The sequence below is a fragment of the Oncorhynchus mykiss genome, chromosome 4 (genome assembly GCF_057628025.1).
Source record: "Oncorhynchus mykiss isolate SJ-2025 chromosome 4, ASM5762802v1, whole genome shotgun sequence".
Lineage (NCBI taxonomy): Eukaryota > Metazoa > Chordata > Actinopteri > Salmoniformes > Salmonidae > Oncorhynchus > Oncorhynchus mykiss.
Window position 1 is genome coordinate 79,376,066 of NC_143025.1, and position 20,999 is coordinate 79,397,064.

The 20,999-nt window shown below is 43.5% G+C and overlaps 1 protein-coding gene across 1 annotated transcript in view; it reads right to left on the bottom strand.

Annotated features, from left to right (window-relative positions):
- Positions 1-14,825: 14,825 nt before the first annotated feature.
- LOC110522476 (MAM domain-containing glycosylphosphatidylinositol anchor protein 2) overlaps positions 14,826-20,999 on the bottom strand; it is a 379,869-nt gene continuing 373,695 nt past the window's right edge. Inside the window, exons 16-18 of the mRNA XM_021600903.3 lie at positions 20,583-20,713; positions 20,366-20,465; positions 14,826-15,137 (exon numbers count right to left, since the gene is read on the bottom strand). Of these exons, the coding sequence (XP_021456578.2) occupies positions 15,049-15,137; positions 20,366-20,465; positions 20,583-20,713 (320 nt within the window). The 3' untranslated portion in view covers positions 14,826-15,048. The remainder of the gene's footprint in view (positions 15,138-20,365; positions 20,466-20,582; positions 20,714-20,999) is intronic.

Here is a 20,999-nt window from a genome sequence, read left to right on the forward strand (position 1 = left end):
GTTTGGCCCTGTCCGGGGGTGTCCTCGGAGTGGGCCACAGTGTCTCCTGACCCCTCCTGTCTCAGCCTCCAGTATTTATGCTGCAGTAGTTTATGTGTCGGGGGGCTAGGGTCAGTTTGTTATATCTGGAGTACTTCTCCTGTCCTATTCGGTGTCCTGTGTGAATCTAAGTGTGCGTTCTCTAATTCTCTCCTTCTCTCTTTCTCTCTCTCGGACGACCTGAGCCCTAGGACCATGCCCCAGGACTACCTGACATGATGACTCCTTGCTGTCCCCAGTCCACCTGACTGTGCTGCTGCTCCAGTTTCAACTATTCTGCCTTATTATTATTCGACCATGCTGGTCATTTATGAACATTTGAACATCTTGACCATGTTTTGTTATAATCTCCACCCGGCACAGCCAGAAGAGGACTGGTCATCCCACATATGCTCTCTCTAATTCTCTCTTTCTTTCTCTCTCTCGGAGGACCTGAGCCCTAGGACCATGCCCCAGGAATACCTGACATGATGACTCCTTGCTGTCCCCAGTCCACCTGACTGTGCTGCTGCTCCAGTTTCAACTATTCTGTCTTATTATTATTCGACCATGCTGGTCATTTATGAACATTTGAACATCTTGACCATGTTTTGTTATAATCTCCACCCGGCACAGCCAGAAGAGGACTGGCCACCCCACATAGCCTGGTTCCTCTCTAGGTTTCTTCCTAGGTTTTGGCCTTTCTAGGGAGTTTTTCCTAGCCACCGTGCTTCTTCACCTGCATTGCTTGCTGTTTGGGGTTTTAGGCTGGGTTTCTGTACAGCACTTTGAGATATCAGCTGATGTACGAAGGGCTATATAAAATAAATTTGATTGATTGAGTAGTCCTCACCAAGGGCCCCACTGGACTAAGGGGCAGCTCGGGACTGAGGGGTAGCTCGGGACTGAGGGGTAGCTCGGGACTGAGGGGTAGGCCGGGACTGAGGGGTAGCTCGGGACTGAGGGGTAGCTCGGCACTGAGAGGAAGCTCAGGCAGGTTAATGGGACTGGCAGATCCAGGCTGACTGGTGGTTCTGGCAGATCCTGGCTGACTTGCAGTTCTGGCAGATCCTGGCTGACTGGCAGTTCTGGCAGATCCTGGCTGACTGGCGGATCCTGGCTGACTGGCGGATCTGGAAGATCCTGGCTGACTGGCAGCTCTGGCTGCTCCATGCTGACTGGCTGCTCCATGCTGACTGGCTGCTCCATGCTGACTGGCTGCTCTGGCTGCTCCATGCTGACTGGCTGCTCCATGCTGACTGGCGACTCTGGCTGCTCCATGCTGACTGGCGGCTCTGGCTGCTCCATGCTGACTGGCGGCTCTGGCTGCTCTATGCTGACTGGCGGCTCTGGCTGCTCCATGCAGACTGGCAGCTCTGGCGGCTCCTTGCAGACTGGCAGCTCTGGCGGCTCCTTGCAGACTGGCAGCTCTGGCGGCTCCTTGCAGACTGGCAGCTCTGGCGGCTCCTTGCAGACTGGCAGCTCTGGCAGCTCCTTGCAGACTGGCAGCTCTGGCAGCTCCTTGCAGACTGGTAGTTCTGGCGGCTCCTTGCAGACTGGCAGCTCTGGCGGCTCCTTGCAGACTGGCAGCTCTGGCGGCTCCTTGCAGACTGGCAGCTCTGGCGGCTCCTTGCAGACTGGCAGCTCTGGCGGCTCCTTGCAGACTGGCAGCTCTGGCGGCTCCTTGCAGACTGGCAGCTCCTTGCAGACTGGCAGCTCCTTGCAGACTGGCAGCTCCTTGCAGACTGGCAGCTCTGGCTGCTCCTTGCAGACTGGCAGCGCTGAACAGGCGGGAGACTCCGGCAGCGCTGTAGAGGCGGAAGGCTCTGGCAGCGCTAAACAGGCGGGAGACTCCGGCAGCGCTGTAGAGGAGGAAGGCTCTGGCAGCGCTAAACAGGCGGGAGACTCCGGCTGGAGTGGAGGAAAGCTCTGGCAGCGTTGGACAGGCGAGGCGCACTATAGGCCTGATGCGTGGTGCTGGCACTGGTGGTACTGGGCCGAGAACACGCACAGGAAGCCTGGTGCGGGGAGCTGTCACCGGAGGGCTGATGCGTGGAGGTGGTACTGGATAGACCGGACCGTGCAGGCGCACTGGAGCTCTTGAGCACCGAACCTGCCCAACCTTACCTGGTTGAATGCTCCCGGTCGCCCTGCCAGTGCGGCGAGGTGGAATAGCCCGCACTGGGCTATGCAGGCGAACCGGGGACACCGAGCGCAATACTGGTGCCATGTAAGCCGGCCCAAGGAGACGCACTGGGGACCAGATGCGTAGAGCCGGCTTCATGGTACTTTGCTCGATGCTCACTCTAGCCCGGCCGATACGCGGAGCTGGAATGTACCGCACCGGACTATGCACCCGCACTGGAGACACCTTGCGCACCACAGCATAACACGGTGCCTGCCCGGTCTCTCTAGCCCCCCGGTAAGCACAGGAAGTTTGCGCAGGTCTCCTACCTGGCGTAGCCATACTCCCTGTGAGTCCCCCCCCCCCAAAAAAAATTGGGGGCTGATTCTCGGGCCTCCTCATACCAGCGCCTCTCCGCTTTCGCCGCCTCCAGTTCTTCTTTGGGGCGGCGATATTCTCCAGGCTGTGCCCATGGTCCTTTTCCGTCCAATATCTCCTCCCAAGTCCAGAAGTCCTGTGATCACTGCTCCTCCTGCTGCTGCCTGTCACCACGCCGCTTGGTCCTGTTGTGGTGGGTGATTCTGTAACGGTTTTCTTTAGGTGAAAGAGAGTCGGACCAAAATGCAGCGTGGTGGTTATTCATGGTTTTTAATGAAGAAAAACTATACATGAATAAACTAACAAAAACAATAAATGTGCGAAAACCTAAACAGCCTATCTGGTGACAACAAACACAAAGACAGGAACAATCACCCACGAAACACTCAAAGAATATGGCTGCCTAAATATGGTTCCCAATCAGATACAACGATAAACACCTGCCTCTGATTGAGAACCACTTCAGGCAACCATAGACTTACCTAGAAAACCCCACTAAGCCACAATCCCAATACCTAACAAAAACCCCAAGACAAAACACACCACATACAAAATCCATGTCACACCCTGGCCTGACCAAATTAATAAAGAAAACACAAAATACTAAGACCAGGGCGTGACACCAACCAAGCTGCACTGCTTCTTAACACAGCGCGCATCCAACCCGGAAGCCCGGCGCACCAATGTGTCGGAGGAAAAACTGTGCACCTGGCGACCTGGTTAGCGTGCACTGCGCCCGGCCCGCCACATGAGTCGCTAGTGCGCAATGAGACAAGGATATCCCTACTGGCCAAACCCTCCCTAACCTGGACGACGCCCTAGACCACTGCACCACCCGGGAAGCCCCAACAGTAGCTATTACAGTGAAAAATACCATGCTATTGTTTGAGAGTGCACAACTGCAAAAACTCTTTATCACGGAAACTGGTTTGATACATTAATCTCTGAAGGTAAATAATGTACTTACATTCAGTAATCTTGCTCTCATTTGTCATCCTGAGGGTCCCAGAGATAAAAAATTTAGCATAGTTTTGTTTGATGAAATACATTTTTTTATGCTCAAATGTAGGAACTGGGGTTCAAAGTTTGACCCATTGCTGTCTCTGGCTCCACGCCCACCCCGCCCGGCCATCTAGATGTGTGAAAGTTAGTGTATAAGCTAATGATCCATCATGTATGACAATCCTGGGAGTGTGTACATTTAAATTTGGTATTACCATAGCATTTTTTTATATTCTCTACAGTTATGTACTTGAAAATGTATCAATTCCCAAATTAAGCACATTTGGGCAAACTTCTGGCAGGCTTGATATAAATATTGTGCAGTAATGTAATTCTTCACTGGATCAGCATGAAACTTTGCACACACACTGCTGCCACCAGGTGGCCAAAATCTAAAGTACACCTAGACTTCTATCTGAAAGTATGGCCTTTCTCTTGCATTTCAAAGATGATGGGAACAAAAATGATCTTTTACCAGATCTAATGTGTTATATTCTCCTAAATTAATTTCACATTTCCACAAACTTCAAAGTGTTTCATTCATATGGTATCAAGAATATGCATATCCTTAGGAGTGTCATTTTAGGCAAAAATTTAAGAAAAAGGTACGATCTTTAGGAGGTTTTACGTAACAGGTTTATGAATCTATTCTGATGCTGATACTCTTCTAAAGGAAGCCTGTGTGCTTTCCTGCAGAATTCTTCCCCATGTTTCTCCCTTCTGGTTGTAACTGACTTGTCTTTGAAGTGAGGAGAGTATGCTGTGCTGTATCCAGTATGCTGTGCTGTATCCAGTATGCTGTGCTGAATCCAGTATGCTGTGCTGAATCCAGTATGCTGTGCTGTATCCAGTATGCTGTGCTGTATCCAGTATGCTGTGCTGTATCCAGTATGCTGTGCTGTATCCAGTATGCTGTGCTGTATCCAGTATGCTATGCTGTATCCAGTATATTTCCTCAAGCGACTCTTTCGTCGTTAGATGGAAGTTGCAAGGAAAGTTGAAGTAGTCATTGCTATGATAATTGCGGGGAATTTAAACGCTTCCTCCTCCCCTGCTCTTCTTCCTCAAACAGACAAGAATCCTTTGATTGTTGCGTCGGCTTCAAAGGCCACTTGTGTGACGGAGAACAATGAGAGAAGAGAGAAGAAGATTGTCAGAGAGGAGGATGAGAAGGAAATTACCGACTAGTAAATCAGTTTAAGACATCTGTTACCATGGAGTCATGGAGCTAGAAAACAAACAAAGAAAAGCAAAGTCACGTTGATTTGACTAAATCTGAATCCACAGCTCCCTTAATCCCCCCCTCTTTCTCCACCCCTCCCTCTCTCCTCCAACCTCTCTCTCCAGGGTCGGTACAAATTGTATATATTTTTCAGAGCTCCAACACAATGTTCTGAACTGCTACCAACCTACAAAGATATATTGAGTCGTCATTTAATGTTTTCATATCTTATACTTCATGTCCTACCTGATTCTCTTGAAAAGTCAGGAACATACTTTTGGGACACCTTTGGTGTAACAATCACACATACAGTTAAGTGGCCATTCCGACTCTCTGGTAATGTAACAAGAGTTGCTCACCACCAATACGATGCTTTATCAAGGGCATTTAAAGTCACTTGTATCCGTCATTACTCAATAAGCGGTGTCACCATCGTCAATAAGACAGGATGGAGAGGAATGTGTGAGTGGTTCTTTACAATGTGTAATTAGGACAGGGCGGATCAGAAAAGGTCCTCCAACACTGTGGTGTGAAAGACGTACGCTTTAGACATGATCTAAAGATCTCCAGTGTCATCGCTGTGGGAGCGACTGAGATACTATCCAACTGCCCACAGAACACACACTACTGTATTATCGAGATGAATTTGACAATAAGTTAACCACAGATTCAAGATCAAATTACCAAACTTTCAATTGTAACTTTGTTCATTAAACTGTAGAATACTGTAGAATATGGGTGTAGACTACTCTACCACCAACCACATGAGTCTTCCCTAGTGCTTTTAGGGTTGAACCATAAGAAGCACCTAACTACAGATGTAGGATCAGGTTTCTCTACCACCAATCCTACCCATAACAATTCGATACATCAAACAATATCTGAGCCAGGATCAGCGGTAAGGAAGATGATGGGACCAAAGTTAGCCTTGCCATTAAGATGTTTGTGGATTTTCTGTGCTACTTTGGCATTGTTGTTTTGCACACTGTTCTAGTGGATGATTTGAAAGTTGACTTTTTCTAACCCATTTTAAAAACACACATCAGGGGACAGACCAAAACAAATGTCCTGAGGCAACGTGAGCACTAACTCACCTCAAAGACGTTGATGTGTCTAGCCGCGTCCTTAATCTCCTCAAACCACTCCCAACAGAATATACATGACAAAACCAAACACAAGCTGATTGCTGATGGAAAATAGATCAAAATGAACCAATAACGAGGTTGCATCAGATAAGATCATCTGGCTGCTGGGCTTGACTGACTTTGACAGACGGCTGGTATGCTGGTACGGCTAAAGATATTGGTTTGACTGATGCAACTACCCTCCTTCAAAGAGGCATTAGTGGTCCATTAACATTCCATGACATTTTCCCACCCGCCCAGGAAGACAATGGAAGTAATGTAAACAAAGCACTGTCGCGGTGCATGGCAAGGAGAGAGGGGAATGTAATGTAATGTAAAATGGTATTGTTCACTGGGTTGAGATTCCAGGTTTCAATTCTAATGTGGATCTATGGGGGCAGTCTGTCGGCTGGGCTGAAACAGAGGAGAGAGGGAAAGCGGACAGAGGAGAGGAGATGTGAGAGAGAGAAAGAGAGAGGAGAGATAGAAAGAGAGACAGTGAGAAAGAGTAATAAGAGAGAAGGTAATTGAAAGTGCTTAAGGTTTTAAAGGGCAAATGCTAACAGAGGTTATCAGCAGCAGAAACCATCTGAATGTTTTATGGGAATAACTTATCATCTGGACAAAAAATAAAGTTTGTCATGCTTTATTTAGGGTTAGGGCACGCAGGGGGTTAAAAAAACATCATAAAGAAGACAACCAAAAACTTTAGAGTAACTTTAAAACACTGTGTAAAATAAAATAGTTTTTTTGTACTTTGAATGTGCACTGATACGATATAACCTTGGTATATAATACACTCCTGGATATAAACGTGCACCTGGCCCAGCTGTGTCCATCCATAATAAAAAATGTGTCCATTTAGAGATCCCGACAAGACGTACAGTAACACTTGAAAATAATGCTAACCCATAACCGGTGGTAGTATTCAACTGAATTGGATCAAAAATGCAAGGCCTTTGCTGGGGCCTGAACCTGCTGGGCTGTTCATACAGATTTGATAGTTATTTATTTATTTAACCTTTATTTAACCAGGAAAAGCCCCTTGAGACCCAGATTCTCTTTTTCAAGGGAGACCTGGCTAAGAGGGCAGCAACAATCAATACATTACAGAATTAAACATACAACAATGCAATACAATTCAAAAGAACAGCAATCATGGTAGGGATATACAGGTTATTTCTCTGAAGTCTATAATAATAAGGATTTATTAAAACATATAAATGATACAGGAATATAGTTAACTAGTTACAGTGCCTTGCGAAAGTATTCGGCCCCCTTGAACTTTGCGACCTTTTGCCACATTTCAGGCTTCAAACATAAAGATATAAAACTGTATTTTTTTGTGAAGAATCAACAACAAGTGGGACACAATCATGAAGTGGAACGACATTTATTGGATATTTCAAACTTTTTTAACAAATCAAAAACTGAAAAATTGGGCGTGCAAAATTATTCAGCCCCTTTACTTTCAGTGTAGCAAACTCTATCCAGAAGTTCAGTGAGGATCTCTGAATGATCCAATGTTGACCTAAATGACTAATGATGATAAATACAATCCACCTGTGTGTAATCAAGTCTCCGTATAAATGCACCTGCACTGTGATAGTCTCAGTCTCAGAGGTCCGTTAAAAGCGCAGAGAGCATCATGAAGAACAAGGAACACACCAGGCAGGTCCGAGATACTGTTGTGAAGAAGTTTAAAGCCGGATTTGGATACAAAAAGATTTCCCAAGCTTTAAACATCCCAAGGAGCACTGTGCAAGCGATAATATTGAAATGGAAGGAGTATCAGACCACTGCAAATCTACCAAGACCTGGCCGTCCCTCTAAACTTTCAGCTCATACAAGGAGAAGACTGATCAGAGATGCAGCCAAGAGGCCCATGATCACTCTGGATGAACTGCAGAGATCTACAGCTGAGGAGGGAGACTCTGTCCATAGGACAACAATCAGTCGTATATTGCACAAATCTGGCCTTTATGGAAGAGGGGCAAGAAGAAAGCCATTTCTTAAAGATATCCATAAAAAGTGTTGTTTAAAGTTTGCCACAAGCCACCTGGGAGACACACCAAACATGTGGAAGAAGGTGCTCTGGTCAGATGAAACCAAAATTGAACTTTTTGGCAACAATGCAAAACGTTATGTTTGGCGTAAAAGCAACACAGCTGAACACATCATCCCCACTGTCAAACATGGTGGTGGCAGCATCATGGTTTGGGCCTGCCTTTCTTCAGCAGGGACAGGGAAGATGGTTAAAATTGATGGGAAGATGGATGGAGCCAAATACAGGACCATTCTGGAAGAAAACCTGATGGAGTCTGCAAAAGACCTGAGACTGGGACGGAGATTTGTCTTCCAACAAGACAATGATCCAAAACATAAAGCAAAATCTACAATGGAATGGTTCAAAAATAAACATATCCAGGTGTTAGAATGGCCAAGTCAAAGTCCAGACCTGAATCCAATCGAGAATCTGTGGAAAGAACTGAAAACTGCTGTTCACAAATGCTCTCCATCCAACCTCACTGAGCTCGAGCTGTTTTGCAAGGAGGAATGGGAAAAAATGTCAGTCTCTCGATGTGCAAAACTGATAGAGACATACCCCAAGTGACTTACAGCTGTAATCGCAGCAAAAGGCGGCGCTACAAAGTATTAACTTAAGGGGGCTGAATAATTTTGCACGCCCAATTTTTCAGTTTTTGATTTGTTAAAACATTTTGAAATATCCAATAAATGTCGTTCCACTTCATGATTGTGTCCCACTTGTTGTTGATTCTTCACAAAAAAATACAGTTTTATATCTTTATGTTTGAAGCCTGAAATGTGGCAAAAGGTCGCAAAGTTCAAGGGGGCCGAATACTTTCGCAAGGCACTGTATATCTAGTTATCTAGTTAACTGTGAATCTGGCCAAACATTCATTCTCTCTCACTCACTCGCACACACACACACACACACACACACACACACACACACACACACACACACACACACACACACACACACACACACACACACACACACACACACACACGTCCATAGCGGTCTGTATCTTTTGGGGCAGCTCGAGGTTAGCCTGGAGGCAGACGGATGACAAACCCCTGAATCTCATAAAAACAATAAAACAATAAAACACTCTCCCACTGTTTCCCCAGGGCATCACACACAACAACAACAACAAAACAATAGACAGGAAGCAATAGCTCTCACAAACAATCTGCCTTATGGGGACATGGCCAAAACCTGCCTTATCAGGACACGGCCAATACATAGCTTATGGGGACACGGCCAATACATATCTTATGGGGACATGGCCAAAACCTGCCTTATGAGGACACGGCCAATACATATCTTATGGGGACACGGCCAATACATATCTTATGGGGACATTGCCAATACATATCTTATGGGGACATGGCCAATACATATCTTATGAGGACACGGCAAATACATATCATATCTTATGGCCAAAGCCTGCCTTACGAGGACACGGCCAATACATATCTTATGGGGACCCGGTCAAAACCTGCCTTATGCGGACACGGCAAATACATATCTTATGGGGACACGGTCTAAACCTGCCTTATGAGGACACGGCAAATACATATCTTATGGGGACACGGTCAAAATCTGCCTTATGAGGACACGGCAAATAAATATCTTATGGGGACACGGCCAATACATATCTTATGAGGACACGGCAAATACATATCTTATGGGGACACGGCCAATACATATCTTATGGGGACACGGCCAATACATATCTTATGAGGACACGGCAAATATATATCTTATGAGGACACGGCCAATACATATCTTATGGGGACACGGCCAATACATATCTTATGAGGACATGGCCAATACATATCTTATGGGGACATGGCCAATACATATCTCATGAGGACATGGCCAATACATATCTTATGGGGACATGGCCAATACATATCTCATGAGGACATGGCCAATACATATCTTATGGGGACACGGCCAATACATATCTTATGGGGACCCGGCCAATACATATCATATCTTATGGGGACACGGCAAATACATATCTTATGAGGACACAGCCAATACATATCTCATGAGGACATGGCCAATACATATCTTATGGGGACACGGCCAATACATATCTTATGAGGACACGGCAAATAAATATCTTATGGGGACACGGCCAATACATATCATATCTTATGGGGACACGGCAAATACATATGGTATGGGGACACGGCCAATACATATGTTATGGGGACACGGCAAATACATATCTTATGGGGACACGACCAATACATATGTTATGGCGACACCTAGGTCTGCCTAGGTATCTACAATTTATTATGGCATCACATGTTTCACATTATGTACGTACCATGATGTTAACCTGACCCTTCTGGGGACCCGACCAGATACTTTTTTATTAGGACATATACTGTATTCATGATGAGGGTAGTTTCTCTACCCAACAGCAATGCACTATTTTTGCATTCAACCCCCAAACACATCAGTGTAAACTATCTGACAGGAGATGCCTAAAAGGGATTTCGGCAATTATAGAAACATTTTTTTCCCCCTTGCATTAAACGTTAATTAGTTTTTCTGCAAACACAACATTGCGGTGGAGGGTTATACACTGAATACCAAATTCAGGATGTGTGGTATTTTCAACAGTTACTTAATGAAGGACTTAGGATTCCCTTGGGGCAATGTGGACTAAAAACCTCTGGCTCTCATCCAAGTTCTCAGTTGACAGTAGACTTCTTGTTATTCCTCCATCTATATCTCTCAACTGTCCTTTTTGCCATTATCACTCACTTTCTCCTGTCCCTGAGGGCTGGAGGATGAGCCGTCTGGCTAAACCCCCAACAGCCAGCCACGCTACCCCCAAGCTTATAACTCAACTCAGTGATATGCAGCTCCATAAACACAGCAGGGACATTCGGTGAAACTAACAATTTGCACAGATCACAAAAGCTTTTCGTTTCCATTCCTTTGAGTTGAATACAGGTGATCACTGGAGGAACCGCTGGGACATGGTGTCAAGAACAAAACTGTGAATTGTCAAGAGGAGATGAGGTAAAGGGTATAATGGCAACACAACTTGTGCTAATTTAGGAAGTTACATATGTAGCAAATACAAAGGCGTACAAAGAGGCGTGCCCATCTCCCATACCCAGAACAGGACTAATTCAACAACACAAACATAAAATATCTGTTTTCTTTATTTTAGCATTAGTTGCAGGTATGGCACACAAAATGGGTGATAAATCCAAAGAAATACAGTGAAAAAGAAGCCTAATTATATATAGAGCACAGAACAGAGAATAATTATTACAAGGTGTTGGCACAGTACAACATAGGCAACGTAATCGTTACACAGCTCTCAGAAACATCCCTACAGAATGTAATCTCTTCGGTACCCTTGTGTAGCAATTCAAATGGGTACCTTTCAGTAGTCTAAAATGGCCTCCTCTCCTCGTCTCTTCTCTTACACTATTCTGCACTGAAATTACAACATGGTAAAATTTCCAAATATCCACCATGTCGCTTCGACTTATCCAAGGGTGTTTTTTAGATCAGAGCAGTTGAAGGAGTGAAGACACAAGAGGAGGAAGCAACTTCAGCGTACTGAGATACATCCCAATGTCATTAACCGAGTATGACAGGAAGTGATGCGGGTCGTAAGGGTTACCACTTCCTGTGATATGTTATATCATTGGGAGATAATGATATTAAAACCTGGTGAAGAATGGCACAATGTGACAAAGCCCTTCTGTTATGATGGACAATAGTGATTTCAGTGAAGTACAGTATGTGTTGAGTTTGCCAAGTATAGTAGTAGGTCTGTGTCCAAGTCAGAAATAATCAATAAACAGGTCTAAATTTGACCTTTTGACAAATATTTTTGTAACAACATGATGCATGGCAAAATTATATGGATAATTTCACAGATAACAGTGTAATATGTGTGAATGTGTCTTTTAAAAAGGGCTTAGGTAAGCTTCAAAGCCTAAATCAATTCTCAATTATTATGGCACACTCATTTTTGATTTACATTCAATATGATCTGGGCATCTTTGTGAAACCAAACAGACTCTACAGCATAAACAGTACATGTAAACGTGATAATGTCCTAGGAACTATAACATACGCCTTATGAGAGGATGTTATTAATGCTTTCTAACGACTGCCAATCATTCTGCTCTGTTTAGTTTTATGTATGGTGTGTTTTTCTTTTCCATGTATCTGTTTCTTATCACACCTATTTTACACTGCATGTGCTCACACGTGTACACTACCCGCTTGGACCAAACCAGGCATATTTGCATCACATACATGTTTTCTGCGTCAAAAGTCCCAATACCAACCAAATACCAAATTACAACTCAATAACAGACAAATTTGTTGGCTACAATTGTCTGGTAAGTTTCATTCTTGATGATCTATGACTGTTAGTTTTTCACAGAATTTGCATTCGTGTCTTTGGATGGGTAAGACTGTATGAATGTCAACGTAACGAGTAAAAATAATACAAGTTATTTATTATCGATGATTGTGTAATATGTTTCTCGGGGTCTATAAGCCTGACTTTGTGTGAGCAGGTCACATATAGGTGCATATATACTGCATTTTATATGTTGAGACCTTATATGTTGTGCTTCCAGTTCTCCAACATAAAACATTGATCATAAACCTTTATAATAGAGCTTCTTCACATTTACAAGTTATACAATTACCAAATAGGTTTAACGTCTTATGTTTCCATCATCGGTTTTTGATACTTCAGCAATGCAAGGGAGACAACAAGAAGATAAAAAGAAGTTAAAAGTCTGATCATTTTCCCAACAGAAAAATATAAGAAACAAGACCAACAAGTCCTCAAAACGTTTTTGTTTTCTCTTCATAACCAACAATGTACAGAATTTTTCTCAAATTCTTGTAGTCTTTTTTTTTTTTTTACAATATGTTTTTAAAAACCAGCTGGTTAAGGTAATGGAGGGTCTCATGTAGATCTTCCACAGGCAATCTTCACAGTTTGTGTAAAAGCAGAGAAACATTCTCGCTAGAGTAATAAAATATCATTATTATGATCATTATTCATATTTTTCTCTCCCATTGTTTGATATAAATGGTGGAGGTGTGTGGGGTAGCGAGGCTTACAGTATTCCATCTACCGGCATCTTCAACTCCCTGTACAACACAACGTTATATTAATAGTTCTGTTCTTTTCTTTTAAAAAGTCAGTTCGGCTGGGATGGAGACTCTTTTGGAAACAGCGAGGCAATCAATCGACTGTCTTTGTCCTCATACAGTATGTGTTCTCTGACTGTCTTTCTGAGAAACTCCACAGCCCTTCCTCTCTTAGTAGTCCATCGCGTTCACCCCTCCTGTCCATTTATACTAACTCCTTTATTGAAACGGTCACAACTGCCTGGTTTGTGACATCTTGCAATAGTCCTGGGACCTAGGCCCCCCGGTCTGCCTGACTATCCCCCAGCTTGCCCTAAAACACACACACACACTCACACACACACAATTTCAACTGAATCCCTTTGAGGAAGCGTGCTTTCCACCAGCACTTGTGGGGCAAAATAAACATGTAGAAAATAGCCCATCAGTGGAAACATCACCATCACTATCATCATCATAGGTGTGTTTGGTCTTACCATCCAGGCTAACAGTTCGGTCTGTTCTGTTGTTTGTGATCTGAAGGCACTTTGTTTCATGGCAGGAAGTGGCTTCTGTTCCTCAGCTGCAGGGTTCGACCGACTGGGGGAGACCAGAGACACCTCTCTTCTCATCTGTCGTCCACCCTTCCTTTTTGCTCTCTATCCTCTACTTCTACCCTCCACCTCTTTCCCCTCTGCTCTCCACCTAGCCTTCAACTGTCTGTTTGTCAGTCTCTGTCCATCTCCACCCATCTCTTACTGACTGCTACAGACCTCCACCTCCCTATACACGTCATCTGTCCTAACCCCAAAGCCCTTCCTCCACCTCTCTCCTACCCCACTCCACCCTCTAACCCTCCTCTCTTCAACTCTCTCTCTCCTACCCCACCCCTCTCCACCTCTATGCCACACATCTCTCCACCTCTATGCCCCACATCTCTCCACCTCTATGCCCCACCCCTCTCCACCTCTATGCCCCACCCCTCTCCACCTCTATGCCCCACCCCTCTCCACCTCTATGCCCCACCCCTCTCCACCTCTATACCCCACACCTCTCCACCTCTATGACACACCCCTCTCCACCTCTATACCCCACACCTCTCCACCTCTATGCCACACCCCTCTCCACCTCTATACCCCACACCTCTTCAACTCTCTCTCCTACTCTCTCTCCATCTAACCTACAGACCCTGAGTCTGGAGCCTGCCTGGGGTTTGCCTGGAGTCTGCCTGGGGCCTGCTTACTTGGCCTCATATACCCTCTGTTGGCGACTTGGACTGGTGAGGACAGTGTTGTGAAATACTTAGGCAGCTACTGGGCAAGAGGGGAGAGAGAGCTGGGATAGATAACTAAATGTCCAAGTTTCTGTTTTCTACTGCACAGCATCAAGTCGAGAGAGAGGGAGACATGTCAAGGTGTGAAGGTCAGGGTGGCTGGGCAGAGTGAAAATTGTCCTTGATGTGTATCAGGAGCAACTCCAAAAATATAAGACAGACAGAGAAAAGCTTCAATTCCATGTGTTTTTTTAAGCCGGGGAAAAGTCATTTTGTTCTTCAAAAAGTCCCCAATGTCTCAATTCCCACTTACCTTTCAATTTAAGTTTCCTGACTGGCAAAATTGTTCTTGTGCTTTACAAATAGTTTTCCCGCTGCGCTTGTGAACACTCTCACTAAAGTCCAGGTGTCTCAACACCTGGCTTTGCTTCGCTCTCGTAAAAGTGCTCACAATCCTGCGCTTGGGGAGCAATTTTCTGGAAAAGTTGTCACTTTAAAAAAAATTGCGGATCTTATTTTATTACGTTTTATGTGGTATTTTTTTTCCTTTTTTTCGTCTGTTTTAAAGATTTTCGTCCCTCTTGGGGGTCTGTGTTTGGATTCCCTCGCCGCTGCCTTCTGAATGCATGAATCTTTGGTGATTGGATGCTGAGGGTACAATAACACAGACACCAGGGCCGAGGTCGGGCCCGAGACCGGTTCGGCCCGTTTGCCTCCGCCAGATGGCGCAGGGCAGGGTCACCTATGACCCCACCGGAAGGTCATCGCCAAGGTGACACTCAGCAGCCATATATGGGCAGATGTAGATGGGGCAGCGGATCTGAGATCTAAAGGGGGCGGAGACAGAGTTAAACATTTGTTCAATAACATTTGGCATCATCATGACCCTGAAATCTGTTTCTTCACAAAAATATCTCCAGTAATAATATCCAGTAATTCTTAGTTAAAATGAGACATTAGAAGAACTTTCATTAAAACACATGCTGTTTCCATGGTGGCAGTCAGGATCATGTAATATTCATGGTGAGAGATGGTAAATCCATAATGCATGGAGAGAGTCTGTCCTCGACCTGGGAGACTAACTCCTTAACTACTAATGAAGTGATTAAACTGATCTGAATGATAATGGAGCCAGATGCACTGCAGACAAACATTGTCTGAAACTACTGCCAGTAGATTGCTTGGACTTGACATAGTTTAGTTTACTAGTTTACTTTATTAACATATTACTCCTGGATATTGTAACTGGAAATATTTTGCTTTACATATTTTGTTTTACAAAGTAGATGTTGAAATAGTGACCAGTTATGCTCAAAATCTTATTCATAGCGACAGCTCAGTCTGATTGTGTAATTCATTTCTCACTTTTGATTTTCCAGTTAAGTAACACAGGTATTGTGAGAACAAGTAAGTAGGAATGTATTCATTTGACAAAAAAGCAATATCACAATTTGTTCGTTACAATTGTTCACAAGTGATTCCCTTTATTCAATTCCCAGAAAAATCTATCAACACTCCTTCAATCTGTTCACTTAAAATCAAATTCAAACTAAGAAGTTTATTTCCCTGGAGTGTGTGGTGTGTTTGTGTGTGAGAGAGAGTGTGTCCATTTAGAAGCTGACTTTAATCAGACTTCCTCTCCCTCCTGCAGTGAGCAACACAGTCCTCCTTCTCCTCCTCCTATCTTGTCAATATGGCCGCCTCGTCAATTGCAAGCCATTACCTGTCATGCTTTTCTATTTTTGCTCTCTCTCTCTGGTTGTTCCTCCTTGTCTGCAATTACAGTGATCCCCTCCCCGCGGACTGTCGCTCGTTCCGACGCTCCGTTTGGTCGGGACGGCTATCATTCATGTGATTACTGCCCTGTTGCTATGGAAACCCCACCCCTCTCTTTCTAGAGAGACACTATAGCTGCCGGTTAGAATTGGCCCTCCTGAGACAGCGAGAGCGAACAAGAGAGAGAGAGAGAAAGCACCTCTGCAAGACCCCCTCCTGAAGGACCTGCACCCACACCATCACCAGCCACACCCCAAACAGCTAAGACGACCCCAAGAAAACCCTGACCACACCCTATATAGGCCCCCCCCATAAAAAACCTACAGCATTCCCTCCCCCATATGCCCCCCTAGACACAACTACGACAACATAACCAACAAAAAAAACGGGCCACAACTCCTGCAGCTCTGTCGGATGCTGGGTATGTAAAGAGTCAATGGTAGGCTTTGAGAGGACTCCTATGGTAGGTACACCTATAGCTCATCTCTTGACAGTAGTACTGTAGACTACTGACCTAAACCCAGATTCCCTTAGAGTGTTCACAGTCAGTCCACCGACACCCCTATCAGATTACAGCAAATTCACGCTCTACTTGAACAGTGCTATGCTCAATCATGAGGCATCAAAGCCAAAGGAACTAAATAATATTAACAAATGGTATAGATGGAAGGAAAATAGTGTGGAAATCTACAAAACAAAAACAATTAGGATACAACAAATTCAATCCCTTCTCAACAATTTCCCGGACAAAAGGTTTCACTGTAATAGTGAAGGTGTAAACTTGGCAGTAGAAAACCTAAACAGTATTTTTGACCTCTCAGCTTCCCTATCAAATAAAAAATGTTCAAGCTGACAACCTAAGAAAGTGAACAACAATGACAAATGTTTTGATAAAGAATGCAAAAACCTAAGAAAGAAACTGAGAAACCTATCCAACCAAAAACATAGAGACCAAGAAAACCTTGTGTCTTCACTATGGTGAATCACTAAAATACACTACGGAAAAAGAAGGAACAGCACATCAGAAATCAGCTCAATGTAATTGAAGAATCCATAGAATCTAACCAGTTCTTGGAAAATTGGAAACAAACAACAACACGAAGAGTTATCTGTCCAAAATGGAGATGTATGGATAAATCACTTCTCCAATCTTTTTGGCTCCATAACAGAGAACAAACAGCAAAAACATATACAAGATCAAATACAAATCTTAAAATAAACTATTGAAGATGACCAGAACCCACTGGATTCTCCAATTACATTACAGGACAAAATACAAACCCTCCAACCCAAAAAGGCTTGTGGGGTTGATGGTATCCTCAATGAAATTATAAAATATACAGACCACAAATTCCAATTGGCCATACTTAACTTCTTAAGCTATAGGGGGCAGCATTTTCAGTTTGGAATAAATAGCGTGCCCAATTTCAACTTCCTGCTACTCATGCCAAGAATATAAGATATGCATATTATTAGTAGATTTGGATAGAAAACACTCTGAAGATTCTAAAACTGTTTGAAACATGTATAACAGAACTTATGTAGCAGGCAAAACCCAGAGTACTGGGTTACTAGAACCGTTCAGATTTTTTTTTTTTAGGTCTGTCTGTTCACTGAGTTCTCATTGGCAAATTATATTTCTTAGGAACCTGTTTTCAGTTCCTACCACTTCCAATGGATGTCACCAGTCTTTGGAATTTGGTTGAGGTTATTCATTTGTGCAATGAAGAAGTATGCCACCTAGGAACTGCGTAACACTGTTGAGAGTTGGCCAAGACATGAAAAGTAGCGTTAGTTTCCTCTCGTCCTCTATTGAAAACAGATAGACCCGTATTCAATTTGATTGATTATTAACGTTTAAAAATACCTAAAGTTGTATTTCAAAAGTAGTTTGAAATATTTTGGCAAAGTTTACTTTTCAAATATGTTGTAGTGACATTGCACATTTTGGAAGCTGTTTTTCTCTGGATCAAACGTTAAAAAATAAATTGACATTTTGGATATATATGGACGGAATTAATCGAACAACAGGACCAATTGTGATGTTTATGGGACATATTGGAGTGCCAACAAAAGAAGCTCGTCAAAGGTAAGGCATGTTTTATATTTTATTTCTAAGTTTTGTGTAGCGCCTGCAGAGTTGAAATGTGCTACCCTCTTTGTTTACTATTGTGATATCATCAGATAATAGCTTCTTATGCTTTCGCCGAAAAGCCTTTTTAAAATCTGACATGTTGGCTGGATTCACAACGAGTGTAGCTTTAATTGAGTATCTTACATGTGTGATTTAATGAATTTATTTGAATGGCCAAGTGGCCAAGTGGGATGCGAGCGTCCCCTATCCTAGAGAGGTTAAACTCTTTAACATCATCCTCAGCTCTAGCATATTCTCCAATATTTGGAAGCAAGGACTGATCATCCCAATTCACAAAAGTGACCCCAATAACTACCGGGGGATATGCATCAACAGCAACCCAGGGAAAATCCTCTGCATTATCATTAACAGTAGAATCGTACATTTCCTCAGCTAAAACAATGTACTGAGCAAATGTCAAATTGGCATTTACCAAATTATCGTATGACAGACCACATACTCACAAACAAACTAAAATAAAGGCAAAGTCTTTGTTGATTTCAAAAAACGTTCGACTCAATTTGGCATGAGGGTCTGCTATAGAAATTGATGGAAAGTTGCAAAATCCATGTACACAAACAACAAGTGTGTAGTTAAAATTGTCAAAAAACACACACATTTCTTTCCACAGGGCTGGGGGGTGAGACAAGGATGCATCTTAAGCCCAAACCTCTTCAACACACTGTATATATCAATGAATTGGCGAGGGCACAAGAACAGTTTGCAGCACCCGTTCTCACCATTCTAGAATCTGAAGTCAAATGTTTACTGTTTGCTGATGATCTGGTGCTTCTGTCACCAACCAAGTAGGGCCTACAGCAGCATCTAGATATACAAATTCCATCTAGCCACCGTTGCCCTAGAGCATACAAAAAACTATACATACCTCGGCCTAAACATCAGTGCCACAGGTAACTTCCACAAAGCTGTGAACGATGTGAGAGACAAGGGAAGAAGGGTCTACTATGCCATCAAAAGGAAAATGAAATTCAACGTTAAATTAGGATCTGGCTAAAAATAATTGAATCAGTTATAGAACCCATTGCCCTTTATGGTTGTGAGGTCTGGGGTCCACTCACCAAACAAGAATTCACAAAATGGGACAAACACCAAATTGAGACTCCGTATGTAGAATTCCGCAAAAATGTTCTCTGTGTACAACGTAAAAGACCAAATAATGTATGCAGAGCAGAATTCGGCCGATACCCTCTAATGATCAAAATCATGAAAAGAGCCGTTAAATTCTACAACCACCTAGGAAGAGATTCCAAGACCTTCCATAACAAAGCCATCACCTACAGAGAGGTGAACCTGGAGAAGAGAAAGCTGGTCCTGGGGCTCTGTTCACAAACACAAACAGACCCCACAGAGCCCCAGGACAGCAACACAATTAAACTCAACCAATTCATGATAAAACAAAAAGATAATTACTTGACACATTGGAGAGAATTTACAAAAAAACAGAGCAAACTAGAATTATATTTGGCCCAGAACAGAGAGTACATTATGGCAGAATACTTGATCACTGTGACTGACCCAAAATTAAGGACATTTTTGACTATGTACAGACTCAGTGAAATACCACAGTGTGCAATCACAGGAGAAGATTTGTGATCTGTTGCCACAAGAAAATGGCAACCAGTGAAGAACAAACACCATTGTAAATACAATCTATATTTATGATTATTTACTTCCCCTTTTGTACTATTTGCACATCATTACAATATTACAACATATAGACATAATAATCTTTTGGAACTTTTGTGAGTGTAATGTTTACTGTTGGTTTTTGATTGTTTTCTTCACTTTTGTTTATTATCTATTTCGCTTGCTTTAGCAATGTAAGCATATGTTCCCATGCCAATAAAGCCTCTTAAAATGAATTGAGAGACAGAAAAGATCTACAACCAGCTTACTATGTCTTCCCCAAAATCTTAACTGACTTGAGAACTGACCTTAGATAAGCATCTGAAATACACAGTTTTGCTAATGTTATCGCAGGTGCAGCAAAAAGCAGCTCTAGGCACACTTATAAGATGATCTTACCCTCTCCCAAAGCCTTATCTTATCCATCAGGGTGTTAAACATACAACCATCTTCAGATGAGCAACTAGGGATAAACTCCTCTCATGTTTCTGTACTCACTAACGGCCGGTAGATCTCTACACTCCCCCTCCTCCAGGGTGACATCATCAATTGCGATATCCCCCTCAATACCAGGACCTCGGATACCCTCCAGCACCACCTGAGGTGGGAGAAAAAGATAGAGATGGAGAGAGATAGCTGTTATAGACATAGACTTTAAGTTGGGATTCTTCCCGAATGACTCCCGAATCATCCAATCACACAAGGTTTTACTCACCTGGAAAGAGGCAGTTGGGTGGATGCTAACTTTGGCCTGTTTCCAGTGGTCGCCTTGGTTACCGCTCAGTGACCAGGTGGGCCCCTCTGTCGCTGCCTGACCCTTCTGTCTCAGGAGCGCGTTCAGGGTCCCTACAGATAAGAGAGACCACACGGTCACACACGGTCAAACTCAGCCAGAGACTGTGACACGCAGTCAGAGCCGCCTCAAGTGTTGCCAATAATCATCTCCATAATGTGATATTGCAGCAAGCTTTTCAGGGTCCCTGCAGAGGAAAGATACCACACGGTTAGATATGGCCAGACACGGTCAGAGGTTCAGAAAGTCAAATGCTTAAGGGCTTTGAGTGATTCCATATCACAGTATGAATCGGGATATGTATTTTTCAACAAATGCTTAGGCCAGGAGTTCCCAAAC